This window comes from Uranotaenia lowii, chromosome 2 (assembly GCF_029784155.1).
Source record: "Uranotaenia lowii strain MFRU-FL chromosome 2, ASM2978415v1, whole genome shotgun sequence".
Classification (NCBI taxonomy): Eukaryota; Metazoa; Arthropoda; class Insecta; order Diptera; family Culicidae; genus Uranotaenia; species Uranotaenia lowii.
Genome location: NC_073692.1, coordinates 91,310,676 through 91,330,523, shown reverse-complemented (window position 1 = coordinate 91,330,523; position 19,848 = coordinate 91,310,676). Strand labels below are relative to the sequence as shown.

Here is a 19,848-nt window from a genome sequence, read left to right as displayed (position 1 = left end):
GACATTAGTGTTACTGAAATAGGGGTCACTACATTATGACACATATTTTATTTCGAAATTTACTTACTTTTTTCCCAAAAAGTCTTTTGGATAGTTCGAACAACGATGTATTTTGTTGTCCTGTTGTGTATCACCTTGGTATAGAATTGAGGATCTGGTTTAAATCAGAAGGAGAGAATGGGGAAACTCCCTTTTTTATTTTCATCATATCTTTTTTTGAAAAAAATTGAAGATTGTCGTCTTTTGCATTTTCTGACAGCGTGTAATTTAAGTTTATATGCTCCAAAGGTTAGAACGATTTATGCATACGTAGAAGAACTATAAGCAGTTTCAAGGGACGAGAAAATTGTGGTATTTTGAAAGTTAAAGGTGAGTTGCTCCTTTGTTCCCTAAGCCTTGGAAAAATCATGCAAAATCTCAAGATAAGAAGTCAATTGGCGATTTTTGTCCATAATTTCTTTCATGTTTCAGTTTATAAGAGTCCGACAGAAGAATTCCAAAAGTTTGTCTTCTACCCTCAAGTCATTGCATACTTAAATAATCAATTTTTGAATTTTAAAATAAAAGCATAAAGAACTTTTATTTTTTTTTGACTAGGGATCAGTTGAACCTATTACTTACATTTTTGGAAAAAAAATTTTTAAAAAAAATTGAGAATTTAATATTACTTTGAAAATATGGCATTACAAACTTCATACTGTACTCGAATGATTGAACTATTAGACTAAATATTTCAATTATTATTTTTTCATGTGGGAAACATTTTAAAGTGAAGAAAAATGATTTACCAGTCACATTAAGTTAAATTTTTCAAACAAAGTGCAATTCTTGAATTCCTAGAGTTGCGATTGTAAACTATGGTTAAATGAAGGTACATGTACAAAATACATTATTTTAAACTTATGCCGGCTTTATTTTTTAAATTTCTAATCTCAATTATTAATTTACAGTATATTTTTTCTCGAGGAAATTTTCTCTTCTTAAATTCAAATGTCTTTAGATTTTGCTGTGCTCTACAAATAGTTAAATAAGAAACTCAGAAAGCACCTTTACTGTTGCCAAAAATATTGATGGCTTATTTTTAATAAATTTTCTGAAAGTTTTGATAGGAATCTCAATTTATAACATCAAAAATATTTCTTGCATTCGATCTTACAAAAGAGCAATAATTTTATTCTAAGTGAATTCTTGTTGTTGGAACCGTTGTTTGAAGTCTACAAACCAGTGACTTTTTTTTAATGAAACTAACAAATTTATCGCTTTTTATATCATCAAAATAGAAAAAATGGGTCAAAACTACGACATTAAAACTTAGGAATATCCTATTTTCATTACAAATTAAATCGAAAGGTGGAATCGGTAGCAGTATTGAAAAAGCCTAACTGAAAAATGTAATCAAAACCCCAACACTGGAGCGAAAAAACAATTGCAGTGGAGTAGAAGTTCGATCATTCGAATAGCCCATTTTTGCATGAAATCAAGTGGAGCCTATTTTTCCAGTGCATTACTTAAAAAGTAAAAACATTCTTTTCAGATTTACTTCGATGGACCATATAAATCATTTGCACTTTTGCAAAATTTGCAGATCGTACTTTTGGCCTCCGTGGTTTTTTTGTGGTCAACAGTTTATTGTACAAGCAGATAAACTTAAATGAAATTCTTCTTCGGTTTTTGATTGGGGTTGAAAAAATTTTATTAAAAACAAGAATTTTTATTGCTTAAACATGATTGCCGTTATTATAAATATGATATCATTTATGAAAAAACTACTTTGCCTCATTTTTTGGAATATTTTCAACTTAGACGAAAAAGGTGCAAATGTATCATCACTAGACTGCCCCAAATTTGTATGAGAATTATCAAACTACCGAAATGTTATGCGCTGCAGGCTAAAATTGATCCTAGGCTATACAAGTTCTCATGCAAAATTTTGGCAATATCGGATCACGGAAAGGGGTCGCTCAACGAGCCTAAAGTTTGTATAGAATTTTGAGACATTCTGTTCGTGAGGAACATGAAAATCCAGTTTTTCACAAATAACCTCGGTCAGGGGATCTCGGCCGATTTCTTTTGAAAATGGTTTTTCTTAAAGCCTAAACTATGTTTTTCCTGAGATTGAATTTTGATTCGAGTTAAGATAAAAAAGTTATTGAACATCACAAAATAGTTATCTTTTTTAAGGGTGATATTCATTGATATTAATAGGAGACACTGCTTCAAACATTTTGACGCAGCATTAGTTAACAGTGATGAATATCACCCTGAAAAAAGTTACCTCATTTTTTGAAGTCTAATAATTTTTTATCATTAGTCGAGTCGAAATGCAGTCTGCTGATGATATTTTTGTCATAGTTTAAGCTTCAAGAGAAACCGTTTTCAAAAGAAATCGACCGAAGGGGACCAAAGTTATTTGTGAAAAACTGGATTTTCATGTTCCTCCCGAACAAAATGTAATTAGTATTTCTCTAGCAGCTTTATTGAGCATTATTGAGTTGCGTATGTAAACTAGGAAAAAAAAGTTAAAAGTTTTTTATCAACGATAAACTTTCCAAACTTTAAAGCTAAAATCTTTCGATGTTGTGGTCCTCAAAAATTTAAAATTTAAGAACTTTGAAAGCTAGAAATTTTAATTTCAATTTCTTACCTTTGTGATTTATATTTCACTAAGAACATTAAACATTAAAAAATTGGATTCCAAAAAAAGCTTGTAGTTGAAACAATTCAAAAGGGTGAAACGGTCAAAATTTGGTCAATATCAACTTGACGTTTTTCTTTAAATTTTGCATTTAAAAAACCTGAACACCCCTCATTTTTAAAGTGTGTGTGTGTGTGTGTGTGTGTGTAGAATGTTGTTCCTATTTTGATTTTGGAATTCACTCTTCAGTTGTCAAAATGCCTTCCAAGGAAGAAGAGCAGCGTATCAAAATTTTGCTCGCGCATCGCGAAAATCCGAGCTACTTGCACGCAAAGTAGGCAAAATAGCTAAAAGTTGCCAAATCAACCGTTAAAAATGTAATAAAAGTGTTTGGGGAACGTTTTTCGACTGTCTGGATCGGGGGGAAATCGAAAACCGGAAGCCGCTGAGACGACAAAGAGAGTTGCCGGTAGTTTCAAGCGAAACCCTCACCTCTTTCTCCGAGATGCCGCAAATAAGCTGTGTGTATCGTGTATCGTCTACAACCGTGCATCGAGCCAAAAAACGAGCCGGACTATCGACTTACAAGAAGGTAGTGACTCCAAATCGCGATGATAAACAAAATACGACGGCCAAAGAGCGATCCCGGAGGCTGTACACGACGATGCTGACGAAGTTTGACTGCGTGGTAATGGACGACGAAACCTACGTCAAAGCCGACTACAAGCAGCTTCCGGGACAGGAGTTTTATACGGCAAAGGAAGGGGAAAGGTAGCAGATATTTTCAAGCACATGAAACTGTCAAAGTTCGCGAAGTAATATCTGGTTTGGCAAGCCATCTGTATCTGTGGCTTGAAATGCAGCATTTTCATAGCTTCCGGGACTGTCAACCAAGATATTTATGTGAAAGAGTGTTTGAATAAACGTCTGCTGCCTTTCCTGAAGAAACACGGTTGTTCCGTACTGTTTTGGCTGGATTTGGCATCTTGCCATTACGGTAAAAAGGCCATGGAGTGGTACGCCGCCAACAACGTGCAGGTGGTTCCCAAGGACAAGAACCCTCCCAACACGCCAGAGCTCCGCCCAATTGAGAAATACTGGGCTATTGTCAAGCGGAACCTTAAGAAGACCAAAAAAACTGCTAAGGACGAGCAGCAGTTCAAGGCAAACTGGCTTTCTTCGGCGAAGAAGGTGGAGAAGGTGGCTATACAAAATCTGATGGCAGGGGTTAAACGTAAGGCCCGACAATTCGGATTTGGAAAACCGGAAGCCTAACTGAATATTTTTCCTGAATTTTATACTAATTAAACTTGGAAAAGAAATTTAATTTGATTTTTTAAATAAACGATTTCACCGATTAACACGCGTTTTGACCGTATCACCCTTTATTTGTTTACAATCCCGTGTATTCATAGAATTTTCAATTACCAAATCAAGAGGGTAAGGCATTTAATTACATAGACTTTTATCTCCCTTCTTAAAAATAACTAATAAAATCGAATGGCGGATTTGGTAACAGTACCGAAAATGCCTAACTGGTATTCAAACGTACTTTAACCCAACCGACTGGAGCAAAAGTTCAATTGCAGTGGAGTAAATGATCGATCCTTTCAAATTCCGCCTTTATGCATGAAAGCAAGTGAAAATTTTTGTTTCCAGCGTATTGTAGACTCAAAGGGATTTTCAATGTTTTCGTTTGGCCGGTTTCCCAAATATTTTTGTAAATTTGTAGTTCTTGTTTGAAAAATTAGCATGAACTTGTAAAACCTTTAATTTACACCAGCTGATAATCAGAGTTTGTAAAATGGTATGTTTTTTTTTGTTTTATTTAATGAACTTCATAAAAAAGAAGTTTAGGTTCAAAATATTATTATTCAAAACATTGCTCTTGTTCAATGGAATTGCTTTGACAAGTCGGAAAAAAATCTCTAATATTTCTATACTTTGCTGTAACTTCTTCATCAGCGGGGAAAATCTCTCTGGGAAAGGTAAACAATCTAACAGTATCATAAGGGCAGATAATGGGGCAAATTTTGCGAGCTGACGCGCCAAACTATACCTCGTAATCTTGACTACTGAAAATGCTTCAGTCAAGAAATTTGAGTTCTAAATTGCTTCGATAACTTATCGTAGCACATCTGAATAGGAACCCGGAATACGAGACTGACGTCACCTGACTCGTAGAATAAGGACCAATCACGTTAATATGTTGAATTTAAAGAACCTGTTTAAAAATTATAACTAGGACGAATTTTTCATTAGAGGTATATATCCTGCTAATTCAATATAACACTCCTGCAGTCAGTCAGCGAAAAACAAACAGCATTAAATCCAATTGCAAAATAAAAGCCACAAACAGCCGGGAGCATTTCGATGGCACCAACAAATGTTGATGTCAAGCAAAGAACCATCATGTGACCTGTAGGCACTGCTGGGTGCCATTTGAAGGAAAAGAAAACAGCTACGCAAATCTGTCGTGCTTATCCTGTGAAATTGAATCGCAAATCTCAGAAACTGACACCACAAATTATGCCAGAGGGATCTGTCTTTCTTTTCGTTCAATTTCAGCATCGTTTGACCGCGGATGTCAGTTTTATGGGGTGGGATGCATCCGAATTTCTGATAATAAAACACAATTTTTTCCCTTATCCATACTGAGGGAGTTAATTCCTTGTAATTTTTTTTTAGTTACTGATTCATAAAAATTGTTTAAAAGCTTTGTTTATGAAGAAAAAAAATCAAACAGTTGATTGACCATCACAATCAGTAAAATCAAACTTCAAAGCACGAACCAAATGGAATTGACTTTCATTTCGAAATCCCACTTTGCAATTATGTAAAACAGTGTTTTTTTTTAATTGACTACATTCGTCATTCAGGGGCAATTAAAACATGAAAACAATTGCCCATTGCAGATGCATTAAAATATCTCATTAAGTCGGAACCGTTATCAAACATTGCTCTGGTACAAAATTATTCACCCAGGACGGTTCATTTTTGAGGCAATCAAATTTAACGGAACTGGGCACTGCCCACTTTTTTGCTTAATTGGGGTGGCAAACCTCTTACATTAGAATAATTATAAAATAGATTAAAATATTTGAATTGTTCGATGGTAATATTTTTTTCGTTGTAATAAAATTTCGTCAGTAAGAGCAAGTTCACTGATGTTGGAAAAAAGTGGTGGAAATTTTGACATTTTGAAAATTTTACCACGCAAAAATGTTTTCAAGATCGTTGGGCGTTGTATTTTTTACAGCACTGCTTCTATTTCAGCCGTAGGTGATTGCTATTTTTGCATCACAGCATGCGAAACTAAAACACGTGTTGCTAAATAACTTGAAGGCCACAGATCTTGAAAATGTTTTTGCATGGCAAAATAAGCTAAAAGTGACAAAATTTCTACCACTTTTTTCTCAACACCAGTGAACTTGCTCTAAGAGCAAGTAGAAATATTGGTATTTTTGCATCACAGCATGCGAAAATACAACACGTGTTGTAAAAAAACTAGAAGGCCACAGATCTTGAAAATGTTTTTGCATGGCAAAATTTTCAAAATGTGCCGTAAGTGTCAAAATTTCTACCACTTTTTCCCAACACCAGTGAACTTGCTCTAAGTAGTGCATTTTAAGATAGATTTTTTTTCAACTTTAAAATTTTTTCCTATTAAAGATGCAAACTCTCAATCAACAACCACCTAAGTCGCTCTTCAACATTGACGAAACGGATGTTTCAATAAGGAATTTTCATGCTTAAATTACAAACCACAGCCATCACTGCCATAGTTAAGGAGCAGCATGAATGCTCCTGCTAAGATGACGTAATCCGCAAATCAAACAAGAAAGCACTTTTACTGCTGCTGCTGCTGCTGCTCGTTATCGTCAACCAGGAGGAAGAATGCATGAAATAATATTCGACGTACCTACATGCAAGTTAAAATACAGAACGAGACCCTTGCAATAGCACGAAAGTGTGGCAGAATTTTCATCATCGGTTCTTCCAATATTTGCATTCAATTATTTGGTTTCCTTACTGTTGACTTTACAAATTAAATATTTTATGTGGGCCAGCAATCGATCTTGGCCAACGATGACGAGGACGACGACGACGATGAGGGTTTCTGTATGTCGACATCCTGCAGACCACAGATTATTAGTCCTACTATCACAGACGTTGATTCCAGTTGATACAATGCATTGCTTGCTTATGAGGATAAGGCACCGATAACAAACGAGTCGGCTAGATTTTAGGGAACACCGCAATTTTTTTTCCAAAACAGGTTGAAGTAGAATAAATAGTAGGAAAATTTCATTTCTGGAAAAATATTTCCTATTCTAGCTAAGATTTCCTTTACTTGAAGGGATGCTGCCAAAAATTAATAATACGTGCAAATTACAATATTTATCATTAATGTAGATATTCTACCGTTGAAAGTTGTGTAAAATTCGTCACAAGAGATTATCGGGTTTTTTTTAATAAAAAGTTTTTAATCATTAAAAACGTATGTTCAACTCCGGAGCAAAAAAAAATCATATTTTCAAATGTGATTTAAAGTATAAGAGAAACATGATATATCAAAGAAAGATAGAACAAATGCCGTAAATATTATGAATTTTTTTTCGAAAAAAACATGATGGCTCTCCGACGGGACTTGAACCCGCAATTTTCACTTCAGTACATCGGCGCGTTAGCCTATTACACCACCGCGAACGTGACGAAACAGGCTCCAGCATGCGTAAATGTCGAAAGATCTATAGTGGGCAAAGAACACATGCGAGATATACATGGAATGTATCGATAGAAGATCCAGCAGTCAACCGTACGCATGCTGGAGCCTATTTCGTCACGTTGGCTACTATGATGTTGTACTGAAGCGAAAATTCCGGGTTCAAGTCCAGTGTGTGGGTCATTGTATCTTTTTCAAAAAAAGAATCGTATATTAATTATTTTTGCTCATTTTACGATTTTTTGGAAGCCAAAACGGCCATTGGAAGCAGAATAGGAGGCCATTAAGACTTGTTTTGGAACTTGAAAATATCATTAAGAACTTAAAGTTTGAGCTACATTGAACGTACTTCATATCAATGATGGGGCTGAGTAAGCTTTTTTGTAACTGTTTTATGGGACTTTTGGTTGCTTGGGTTGTATCTTTTTCGAAAAAATCATGGCTTACGTTCTTTCTTTATTTGATAGGCTCATGTTTATCTTATACTTTTCTTCACCTTTGAAAATGCAAAAAACATTGTCTTTTGGACAAGAGTTTGAATTTATGGTCACTTGTTCGATGGAGAAGTGTTTAAAAAACTAAGCCATACAATGTCATTTAAAGTTACATAGCTCCTTAGTTATACCCGGCGTCAGGTGATTCAAAACTTTAAAAATTCAATCCGAACAAAAATAAATCCTCAAAAACGGTATATACGGACGATAGTATTGACGAAAAATTGGCCACAGCCATAACCTCAAATTTTATTTAATGGCGGCCTCACCAGTGATGCTAGGTGCGTTACTAAAATCAGTATTTGCTTGTTTTAAACTAGTTATAATATTTCTGAAATGATTAATTTTTTTTAACAGCTAAACGTTTGAATTCATTACGGGGCGTCTCTAAATGGATGAAGATAAGCTATCTTTTGCTAATAAATTTTCAAGGTGAATTCAAAACATCTGAAATATATTTTTATGTACTGCTTGGTAGTTAAAAAAAGAGTTGTTTCTCACTTCTAAACGAATGCAATATCATTCAATATTACAAAAGAGTAAATTAGTGAAAGCCCCGTCTAGGATGACTTTGAAAATAATCGCCTACATGCTCTGATTATTTAAAAAGTATATCCACATAATTCAGCATAATTCGATACAATAAGTTGTTATTTCGTTCAGATAAATGATGCATTTAATTTCACATGCAAATAGAAATCTACGGGAAAGTTATGAATTCTCAGTACTCCTGAAAAGGTTTTTCACCAACAATGAAATTAAAAAAATATATTTCCAAATATCAATGCACTTGGCACCCCTGAACACCCAAAAAAATCTAAACACGAACATCTGTGTATTGCTTTTCGACAGCGCGAATTCTCTATATTAGTACCGGAAAATCGCGTTTATCGTGCGTCTTTTTCAAAAATCGTTTCTGTTCTTCCATGGTTTGAGATAAGGGCTGAGGTCTCCTGCTAAGGTGGTGTTCGTTTATCCTGATAGAACGCTCCTTAAATTTTGAGCAATCACTTTTGAAAAAAGATTGAAATTTGAATTAAAATTAGCACTGTTGTAAAGGACGCTTCATAATTTTTGGCTAAGGAATTTTGGCAAAAATCTGCGTCTTAAAAACCGTTAAATTATCGATATAAAGAACTCAGGTCAGATTATTTAAAATTTGACTTTTTGTCTGTTTATTTCCCCCGAAAAGATCATTAAAGAATATATAAAAAAAACTTGAAATCGATGGTGTTTTCTAGAACTAGCTTGCCATAACTATTCCCGCACGTATACGAACTGGAAACTTCGGGCTTTTGATTTCAAAACTTTCAACCATAGATCCGAGTAATATGTGGGCAAATATGAACAAAACCCAAAAACTTTTAAAGAAAACACAAGAAGAAAAAACATTTGAAACATAAAATTTTTATATCGTTGTGGCAGGATCCAAAAAATTACACTTTTATTCATTCAGATAAAATTTTCAAGAAATACAAGAGTGTTCAAAATTTCAATAAATCGGAAAAAAACTAGACAAAAGCTTATATTCAACAAACTTGCATGCAACGTCTTTTGCGCAAAATAATAAATCATATCTTTGATCAACAATTTGATGAAAACTCGATTAAAAATGGTGATACAGTTCCCATTTTCAATAGTTTGACTTCCATTTATCAAACGTTCGAATTTTCGAAGAAAACATCAAGCCGGTAATAAATTTGCTCTAGGTGCTGGAGGTTTTCCAGCTTCAGCTGTAATAATAACTTCGCAATGAAAAAATTAAGAAATCGGATTGTAAACGAGGAGATGTGTTTGTTTTTTCAGTTTGTAGATATGAATATTGTGAAAATTAAATAAAAGTGAAATATATGTTAGATTTATGTCATCTATCCATTTTGATTACAACAGTGGATTTATTTGAGGGTTTAATTCGTTGTTCGTATATTCGTAGCTCTGTTTGCAATGAAGTTCTATAGAAGTTCCTCATGGAACCAAAAAGTTCGTATCAAGTTCTGCATGGAACCAAAAAGTTCGTAAGAAGTTCTGTATGGAACCAAAAAAATCTTTAAAAGTTCGTAACGAAACACGATAAGCCAAATTGAATCCTGGATTATTTAAGGTATTTGCAACGCACAAAAATGTTCTATGCTACTTGTTTAGACTTTTTATGTTCGTTCTGAATCCCAAAACAAGCACTTATTTTCATTTCTCTCGAGTACCTTTTATCCAGCCAAATGTGAACTTTCTTTGCACAAAATTAAGTATCTATGCGACTTTTGGTTACTTGGGATGGCTCACGATCGTAGAGATGAGATGAAGGATATGCAGAAAATAAATCAAATTTAATAAAAATAAATTAAAATAAAAGTTGTATTCGGCAACACTGGAGATATATAAAATTAAAATAAATTTCTACAGCAACGTTTGTTACATAGGCAACAGTAGGCAGAACAAACAAAACAGGATCAGACAGGTTTATGTGAGCCACAGATGTTTCTGAGTGAATCTCTGAATTCAGATTCGTTAGAATCGTAAAACCACGACAATGGCGTGGTTGGTAGAATAAGGGTTGAGAGCATAGAATTTCTAGGCTGCTGCTGCGAAAAATTTGTTTCTGATTCGGCCTCTGGTAGACAGACGGATTGGCATTGGGAGTGCAAATTTTTAAGGCTGATGCAACTAAAACAAAGTTATTGATTGGCCTCCGGTAGAAAAATGGATTGGCACAAAGAGCGCAGATTTTTAAGACTGCTACTACGAACAAAATGGTTTCTGATTTGGACCCAGGAAAAAGACGGATTGGCTGAAGAAGCGCAGATTTTTAAAGCTGCTACTGCTGATTGTTTGTTGTGATTTGGCCATCCCGAGTAAAAACACGGATTGGCTTAGGAAACGCAGATGTTTGAGTCTGTTGCTGCTGATTGTTTGTTTTGATTTGGCCTTCCAGTGGAAAAAGGTCAAAACACTTGGCCTTCCAGTGGCTAAAGAAGCGCAGACTTTTAAAGCTGCTACTGCTGATTGTTTGTTGTAATTTAGCCTTCCGGTGAGAAAAGATGAATTCTAGAGTTTGTTTTGATTAGGTCGTATGAACCAACATAGTCAAAATTGAGTTATTTACTGCAAACGATTAAAAAACATGTAATCTACGTCAGGTAAAAATTTGGTTTCATTTGATCAATAAATAATTTTAAGATCATGAATTAAAATTAAGACGTAAAATGACTTTCCCATTTTCGAGTGCAATTTGGTTTTTACGACTATTTGCATCGCGCTAATTTGCCGTGCAGGCAAAAAGTCGCAAAACAACAATTCGGCGTAGTGGTTTAAGCGACCTTTTGCATTTTTTCCGTAAAGTGCCCCGGGAAGTGTACAAAAGTGAAAACATTAATCGGAGGTCGTGATAAATGATAGTTTTTACTATCTTGGTACAATAGAGGCCTTCGATATGTAACTAGGTAACTTCAATTAATGTTAATTTATGCTGCGCAAAATCGCAAATCATCAGTCTCATATTTTACAGAGGCAATCAAAACAACTAGCGGCTATTTGGATACGTTTCCGAACTCCTGGGAACGATCATTGGAATAACAGAACAGCAAGTCATCAATGATAAGTCGGTCGACTGCAATAAATCGTGATGGACAGTCCCTCGCAGCACCGACTCCAGTTATCACTGTACGGGAATTTTCAGGTAACACCTCTGCATATTATTAAGTTAAATATAAGTTTTCCATTAATTTCGATGGAAATAACAAAGATTGAGAAACATAAAATCAATTTAAAATGGAATTAATGTTCATCTGCATAACGACGTTAGCACCAAGTAGGTAATACAAAATGTCGTAAGTACATTTTCACTGAATATAACTAAACGAATAGCCATATTAAATACATTAGCATGTTCTTCAACTATTTCCACATCTCATACCAGTTTTGCAGACAGCTCTCAGTGTTATTCAAAATACTAGAATTAAAAATGTGTGTAATAATTTCAACAGCGATTTTCTCGGAACATGCAATGTGGCTCATACGACCTAATCAAAACAAACTCTAGAATTGCCTTATCAGGCGCAGATTTCAAAGGCTGCTGATGATTTTTGTTTATTTTCATTAGTTGTCTCAGGGAGTGCAGATTTTGGAGGCTGTTGCTTCTGATCGTTTGTAGTGATTTGGCCTTCCGGAGAAAAGACATGGATTGGCTTAGAGAGCGCAGCTTGAAAGGCTGCTGCTACTGATTGTTTGTTGTGATTTCGCCACCCGGTGGAAAAGTACGGATTGGCTTAGGAAGCGTAGATTTTTAAGGCTGGCTGTTTCTTGTGATTTAATCTTCCGGTGAGAAAACATGGATTCTCTCAGCAGGCGCAGATTTAAGGTCTGCTGCAGGTTTTTGTTTGTTGTGATTTGACTATCCAGTGGAAATAGACGAATTGGATTGGGCAGCGCAGACTGTTAACTGTTTTTGTCATTTGGCCTTCCAGTGAGAAAAAAAATGGTTTTGTTACCAAAAATTTTCAAGGCTACTGTTACTGATTGTTTGTTGTGATTTGGCCTTCCAGTGAAAAAAGATGGAATTTGCTTAGGAAGCTCAGATTATGAGGGATGATGTTGTTTATTGTTGGTTGTTATTTGGCTTTCTGGTGAGAAAATGGTGGATTGGCTTAGCAGGCGCAGATTTTTAAGGCTGCTGCTGCTGATTGTGTTTTGTGATTTGACCTTCCTGTGGAAAAAGACGGATTGGCTTAGGAAGCCTTCAGTGTTGCTGCTTTTTGTTTGTTGTGATTTTGCCATGCGGTGGAAAAAGATGGTTTGGCTTAGGAAGCGCAGTTTTTTAAGGCTGCTATGGCTGATTTTATTTCTGTGATTTGGCCTTCGAGTAAAAAAAGACAGATCGGCTCAGGAAGCGCAAATTTTTAGGACTTCTCATGCTGGTTGTTTGTTGTGATTTAAATTACTGGTGAGAAGAAATGGATTGGCTTAGGAGGCGCAGATTTATAGGGCTAATGCTGCTGATTGTTTGTTGTGATTCTGCCTTCCGGTGGAAAAAGACGCATTGGCTTAGGAAGCGCAGATATTTAAGGCCGCTGCTGCAGATTGTTTGTTGTGGTTGGGCCTTACGGAGGAAAAAAAGGAGGAATTGGCTTAGGAAGCGCAGATTTTTATGGCTGCTACTGCTGATTGTTTGTTTGATTCCGTCTTCCGGTGAGAAAAATGGATTGACTTATAGCGTGTTTTTTTTACCAGAGGCAAACAAGTTTCAACCAAGGTTCGCTCTCACTGCTGTTATCGTGCTCATTTATTGCTCTAGAGGCAAACAAGTTTCGCTCGAAAAACGGACGGAGTCGCCTTGAGAAAAAAGTCAGTTTTGGGAGAAGTTCACCAATACTCTCAATGGTGTTGTCTAAGCCATAAATAGCTATGTTGGGTTGCTGGGGTACCTTGGGTGGACTGTATGTTCCGTGGGCGATCTTGGGTGGCGAATTGGTTGGGCTTCCTTCAGGTAAGTCGATCCTTGGGGGTCTTTTATTGGTTCCAATTTCGATTCCGTAATGAAAATTCCGTGGGTTTGGCAAGTACACAATTTATTGATCACAACACTTTAGAGTTTTTGGCACAATTTATTTACAACACAATATTTAGAGAAAATCAACGCTGAACTTGAACATTTATTACTACAATTTTACTGACTACATTTAACGATCATCTATTCGAATGGCGAATCTACTTATAACTAAAGGACTGGATACAATACAAAAATGGTGTTGTTGGTAAGGGACAAAAATAGTACAATTCGATGCATTTTTACTTTTTATCTCATCGGATAGGTGCAGCGATCAGCTGCTAATTAGAGATGTTGACAGTTCCCAAATGAATCTCCCTTAATCGTCCGTCTTCCTCAGTGACTCAGTGTTGTAAGAAGGGTCTTCGATACGCTCTCTAGTAACCCAACATCCTCGCCCATCCTGAAACCGCTTGCGTTTCTGAAAATAAAAGAACAATCTCACGAACACAAGGGGGTGGTCTGATCTGTCTGGTTTTCGTAGGAACGTGGGTCATCTTCTTCTGGCTGGAACGCTTCTGGTAGTATGCAGAGTTTCTCAATTGGGCGCGTAGAAGGTCCTGTAGCGGTCTTCAGAGTAACTACTCTCACAACACCGTCTGATCCTGGATGCAGCTTCTCCACTCGTCCCATCTTCCAGCGGCAGGGTGGTAGATTATCGTCTTTGATGATGACTAGTCTCCCAACAGATATTTTAACCGGCGACTTCCATCTCTTATACCGTCCTTGCAGCTGCGTAAGATACTCAACACTCCATCTATCCCAGAAATGCTGAAGTTTCTTCTGTAGAACTTGGCTCTGATTTAGTCGATTCATCGGTATCTCACTGTAGTCTCTTTCTGGTAGTTGTTGAAACGCCTCACCAATTAGGAAATGCCCGGGTGTCAACGGTTGAAGATTATTTGGGTCATCGCTTAACGCAGTGATTGGTCTCGAGTTCAAGCAGTTCTCTACTTGAACTAGAATCGTGGTCATATCTTCGAAGGTAACAGCGTTTTCTCCAAGAACCTTGAGAAGATGCTTCTTGGCCGATCGAACTGCGGCTTCCCAAAGGCCTCCGAAGTGAGGAGCTGCTGGAGGGATAAAATGCCATTGGATATGGTTTGTTGCACACTCCTTGGACACCTTCTCCTGATGTTGACGATTACGCAAAAGATTTAGCAATTCTCGTAGAAAGTTGCGAGCTCCAACGAAGTTGGTCCCATTATCTGAATAGATATCCGAACAATGTCCTCTTCTCCCAGTGAATCGACGCAATGCTTGTAAGAAACGATCCGTTGAAAGGTCTGAGACTAGCTCGAGGTGTACCGCCTTTGTGCAAAGACAGATGAAAACTGCTACGTATGCTTTGATTGCTGGTCGTCTTGGTGCTAAGCGAACGTATACTGGTCCAAAGTAGTCCACGCCGGTCTTGGAAAACGGTCTGGATCTTGTTACACGTGCTAAAGGTAGTTCACCCATGAACTGCTGAATGGGACTTGGCTTGGAGCGGAAACACTGCTTACAGTTGTGTACAATCTGTCGGGGGACATTCCGACCTCCAAGTGGCCAATACTTCAAACGAACGGAACTAAGCAACAACTGTGATCCAGCGTGCATCAACTTCTGATGATAGTGTTCGTACAACATAATTGTAAAAGGGTGTTTCGCTGGTAAAACTAAAGGGTGTTTGGTATCTTCTGACGCCTCCGATTTCCCTAATCGGCCGCCAACTCGTATCAAATTCTCCGAAGAAATTCGAGGAACAAACCATCTTAGGGGTGAACTTCGATGAACATCCTTCCCTTCGGCTAAGCACTTCCATTCTTCGGGAAATGTCTCCTGCTGTATTCGGCGGATTACGGCGTATTCGGCATCTCTAAGCTCCTCCACAGTTAAAAAACTCCTGGAATTTGTTTCCTTTTTCATTAAAATACGCATCAGCCGCATCCAGTATGCGGTGCTGCGTATTAGCTTGTTGAACGACGAGAATTTGCTAACGTACTCCATTCCAAAATAAGTCTGACTTGTTGTCAGGTTCGCTGCAACATGCCGAACCTCTGCATCTGCTCCCTCAGTGCAAAAGCTGGTGGGTTGTTCCGGATAATTATTCTGCTGTAGCCATTCGGGACCATTCCACCAAAGATTGTTCTCCTGGATCTGATCAGGATTTAAGCCACGGGAGATTAGATCGGCTGGATTTTGTACCCCTGGAACATGTCTCCAAACACAGTTCTCCGTCGCTGATTGGATTTTTGCTACTCGGTTTGCAACGAACGTAGCCCACGTCGTAGGAATCGCTTTCAACCACTGCAACACGCATGTTGAATCCGTCCAGAAAAACATATCCACTTCGACCTTCAACGCCTCTCGTACCTTTCCGGATAATTCAGCTGATAAAAGTGCTCCACACAGCTCCAACCTGGGTATCGACTGGCATTTCAGAGGGGCGACCTTCGATTTCGACGCTAGTAGATGCACGAAAATCTTTCCTTGTGAATCGATGCTTTTGATGTATGCGCAGGCACCATACGCCTTCTCCGATGCGTCTGAGAAGAAATGCAGCTCCATCTTAACGGAATTTGGGATGATTGCACATCGCTGTATTTTCAACTCGTTCATCAAGTAGAGCTGCCGATGGAAATTACGCCATTCTCGTTCAACTTCAGGTGGAACCGGATGATCCCAGCCAAGCCTTTCTCCTTTCTCGTTCAATTTCCACAGCCTCTGCATGAAAATTTTGGCAGTTGTGGTGACAGCTCCTACCATACCAAGCGGGTCGAATAACATTGCGATCGCCGACAGAATTTTCCGTTTCGTTAGCCTCTCGTTTTCCGGGGTATCCAATATGGTGAAGTTGAATCGCAAAATGTCAGTTCGAGGTTGCCACACAAGTCCTAGGGTTTTGACTGCCGGGTCTGGATCCAATTGTATTTCTGTCGTGTGCGGCAACGCAAGGTCTTCCTCGTCTACTAATCGCAAGGCCGTCGTCGAATTGGATGCGAACTTTCTCAATCGAAATCCACCACTTTTCGTTAGCCCTATGAGTTGTTCGCAAAGTGTCGAAGCAGCTTCTTCGTTATCCGTACCGGTTAAAACGTCATCCATATAGACGTCCTCCATGATTGCCTTGGACCCCATTGGATAAGATTCCTGCTCATCGGTGGCCAACTGCTTCAGTGTTCTCGTGGCGAGAAACGGTGCCGGTTTGGTTCCGTATGTAACGGTGGTGAGTTCATACGTTTCTACTTCCTCCGAAGAATCCTTCCTCCACAGAATGCTTTGTAGCGGCATGTCGGCTCTGTCGATACCTATTTGTCGGAACATTTTCTCGACATCCGCGACAATCATTATCTGCTTCATTCGACAACGCATGATGAGGGCTCGTAGTTCGTCTTGGATCACAGGTCCTGCCAGGAGTGCGTCGTTCAGAGAAACGCCACTGCTACTCTTACACGATGCATCAAATACCACTCGAACCTTGGTTGTTGTGCTTGCCTGTTTGATGACCGGATGGTGTGGTAAATAACAACGCTTCTCTGGGCCCACATGCGCCCTACGCATGTGCCCTAGGTCCACGTACTCCTCCATAAACTGGTTGTATTGGTTTCGCAACTCGGGATCTCTCGCCAATCTACGTTCCAAGCCATGCAGTCGCTGAAGTGCTATGCCTCGCGACTCGCCCATCGTCGAAAATACCTGGTCGTTCTTCGGTAAACCCACAGTATATCGTCCGTCAGAACTCCTCTGGATTGTGCGAACAAACTGCGCCTCGCAGCGTTGTTCTTCCGGGGAAAATGTGTTCGGAGACCCTATCTCCTCACACGACCAAAACCTGGTGAGAAGTTCATCTAGATGTACTGTAGAAGCCGTATTGCAGACGATGCGCCGAGTTGAGCCCTGGTGTTCAACTGCTCCGGTGACTAACCAACCAAATACTGAATCTATCAGCATGGGCAATCCATTGCCTAGCGGGATTTTGTTGTCGGTTTGGAAGAACGAAAAGAAATGCTGTATGCCAAGTACCATATCTACCGCCTTCGATTGGAAAAAACCTGGATCTGCTAGTTCCACACCCTGTGGGAACTTCCATGATGATACTGTAACGCTGGTAGTAGGCAGATCTGCGGTAACTGTTGGTAAAAGTAGAAACTCCATATCTTTCACAAAACTAGTTGTGCGTGACCTGACAACTGCTGAAATCTGGTACTTCACAGTTGTGTTTGCGTTGCCGATCCCAAGCACCGAGATATTGGAACGCCTTCGGGAGATCTTCATCCGCTGACAGAGCCTCTCTGTCATGAAGTTGCTTTCTGATCCGGAGTCTAGTAAAGCCCTTGCGTGGAAAGCCTTTCCTGTGTCGTCTTCAACCAAAACGACTGCTGTGGCGAGGATTATCGTCGACGAATGGTTCCTGGCAACATTTGAAGAGACTGTTCCCGCTGATGTATCTGTTGGCTGAGTTGACTGTTGACCTCTTCTGGGGGGTGTTGCTGTTCGTGGGTTCCGATATACTCCTTCATCTTCTCTGAAGCACACTAAAGTGTGGTGCTTTCCTCTGCATTTACGACACACTTGCATGGATCTGCATTCTGTAGCTTGATGACCACGTCGGAAACAATTTCTGCATAGAGAATGCTGCCTCAATAGTTTATCGCGAGCGGATGGACTCAACCTTAAAAACGTCGGACACGTGTAAAGCAGATGAGACTCTGGGCAAGCAATACACGTTACGGATGACACCTGAGCTGCGCTGTAGCTTGTTCTAGAGGCGAAGTTCTTTTTAAGAGGTTGTGAGGGTTCCAGCTTCGTATCCTGAGCCTTTGATGGTAATGAGGCAAGGATTTTGACTCGCGTTTGTAGAAATTGGGTGAGATCTTTTACAGTATCCTGGGTCTGCAGCGCGCTGTGTTCCTCCCACGCACGACGAGTTACGGGATCCAGCCTAGCGCACAATACCTCCAACAGCAACAGATCTTTGTAATCCTCGGCCTTCACCAGTTGATCCAAAGTTTGCACCACTCGCTCGAAGCCTTCCAGTAATACCTGAATTTCCGATGACGATTCCTTCGTAACCTTTGGGAGTTTGAATAGGTTTGCCACTTGTCTGCGTTTCAAGACCTTACTATCGTTGTATCTCGTCATCAGTGTTTCCCAGGCGATGGTGTAGTTGGCCCTTGTCAATGCCAAAGGGTCGATAAGAGCTCTGGCTTCTCCGGCTAGGCATCCCTTCAGATAATGGAATTTTTCAACATCCGGTAAGTCCACCTTGGAATGGATCAGCGACAGGAAAAGATCCCGGAAACTTAACCACTGATCTATGTTGCCGTCGAACGTCTGCAGCCTGATTTGGGGTAACCTCACGTGTTCCGTTACTGGCTGAATGGATGAATCCATGATGCGGGTGGACTGCAGAACACTGGTGTTCGCTGCGTTGCCTTCTAACTCCTTGATCCGGTCTAACATGCTCGCCTTAGCATCGTAGAAGCGTGTGGTGAAGTCCAACCTAATGCTTGGACATGTGCCTTCCTTTGCCGAATACTCATCATGCATTTCTACATCCATGATAGCATCGTTGACCTTGTCCCACAAATCATTAAGCTTTTCCAACCTCACTTGGATTTGTTGAATCGATGTTACCTCCCCCAAAGTATTCGAGAAAATGGTTAGTGCTTTGAACATCTCCAGCATCGCCTTTAATCGAGTCTGAAGATTCCTCAGCGGTGGGTTCCTAGTAGACGATGAGGCGCCGGAAGTAGCCATGGTTCTCGTTGAACGGTTGTACGCAGTGATTCACAATAATACAAACAACAGGTGAGTATTCGAACTAATTTCAAGCTTCGGCAATGGACATATACACTGTAGAGCTTAACTTACTTTAAAGAAACTAAAGTTGCACTCCTCTACAGGTATCGATCGACTCCCGAAAGCGTTGACGTGAACACGTGTGCGTTGTCTTCAAAAAACGTGGGTACGCGCCTCAATATGCGCCTCAACATACGCCTCAATATGCGCCGCGGTGGTGATGATTTGTTCTCAGACCAGATCAGTTAACAGGATACATACGAGAAAATATCGATGTAATATTCAAATTCGACCAAGCTTCGGCAAAGAACATATACTGTAAAGCTTAACTTACTTTTAAAAAAATAAGGCTGAACACCTTTACAGGTATGCTCGTCCAGGCCTCGAATTCCGAGTCGAGAAAAACTTCACGCCTCGTTTCCGTGTTTAAATTTGTAAATGACCAACTCGTCGATGTCCTGATCGAAAACTTGTTGAACGGATTCAATTCCAAAATATTCGAATCCAATTTTTTTGTTGACCGGTGTATGATGTTCGAATTGCACACAGTACCGTTAGTACATCATACAAAATACCGTTGCTCCAAATCAATAGCCAAACAGAAACTCATTCATGTGGGGATCGATACAATTTGTGTTCGTGAGATATGACAATTTTTATGTATATGGTT

At 39.1% G+C, this 19,848-nt stretch overlaps 1 protein-coding gene across 1 annotated transcript; it reads right to left on the bottom strand.

The window, feature by feature from the left end:
- Window positions 1–13,835: 13,835 nt before the first annotated feature.
- On the bottom strand, window positions 13,836–19,136 carry LOC129741666 (uncharacterized). Its single transcript, XM_055733414.1, has one exon. The coding sequence runs from the start codon at window positions 19,134–19,136 to the stop codon at window positions 13,836–13,838; it is 5,301 nt and encodes a 1,766-aa protein (XP_055589389.1).
- Between the last annotated feature and the right edge of the window lie 712 nt (window positions 19,137–19,848).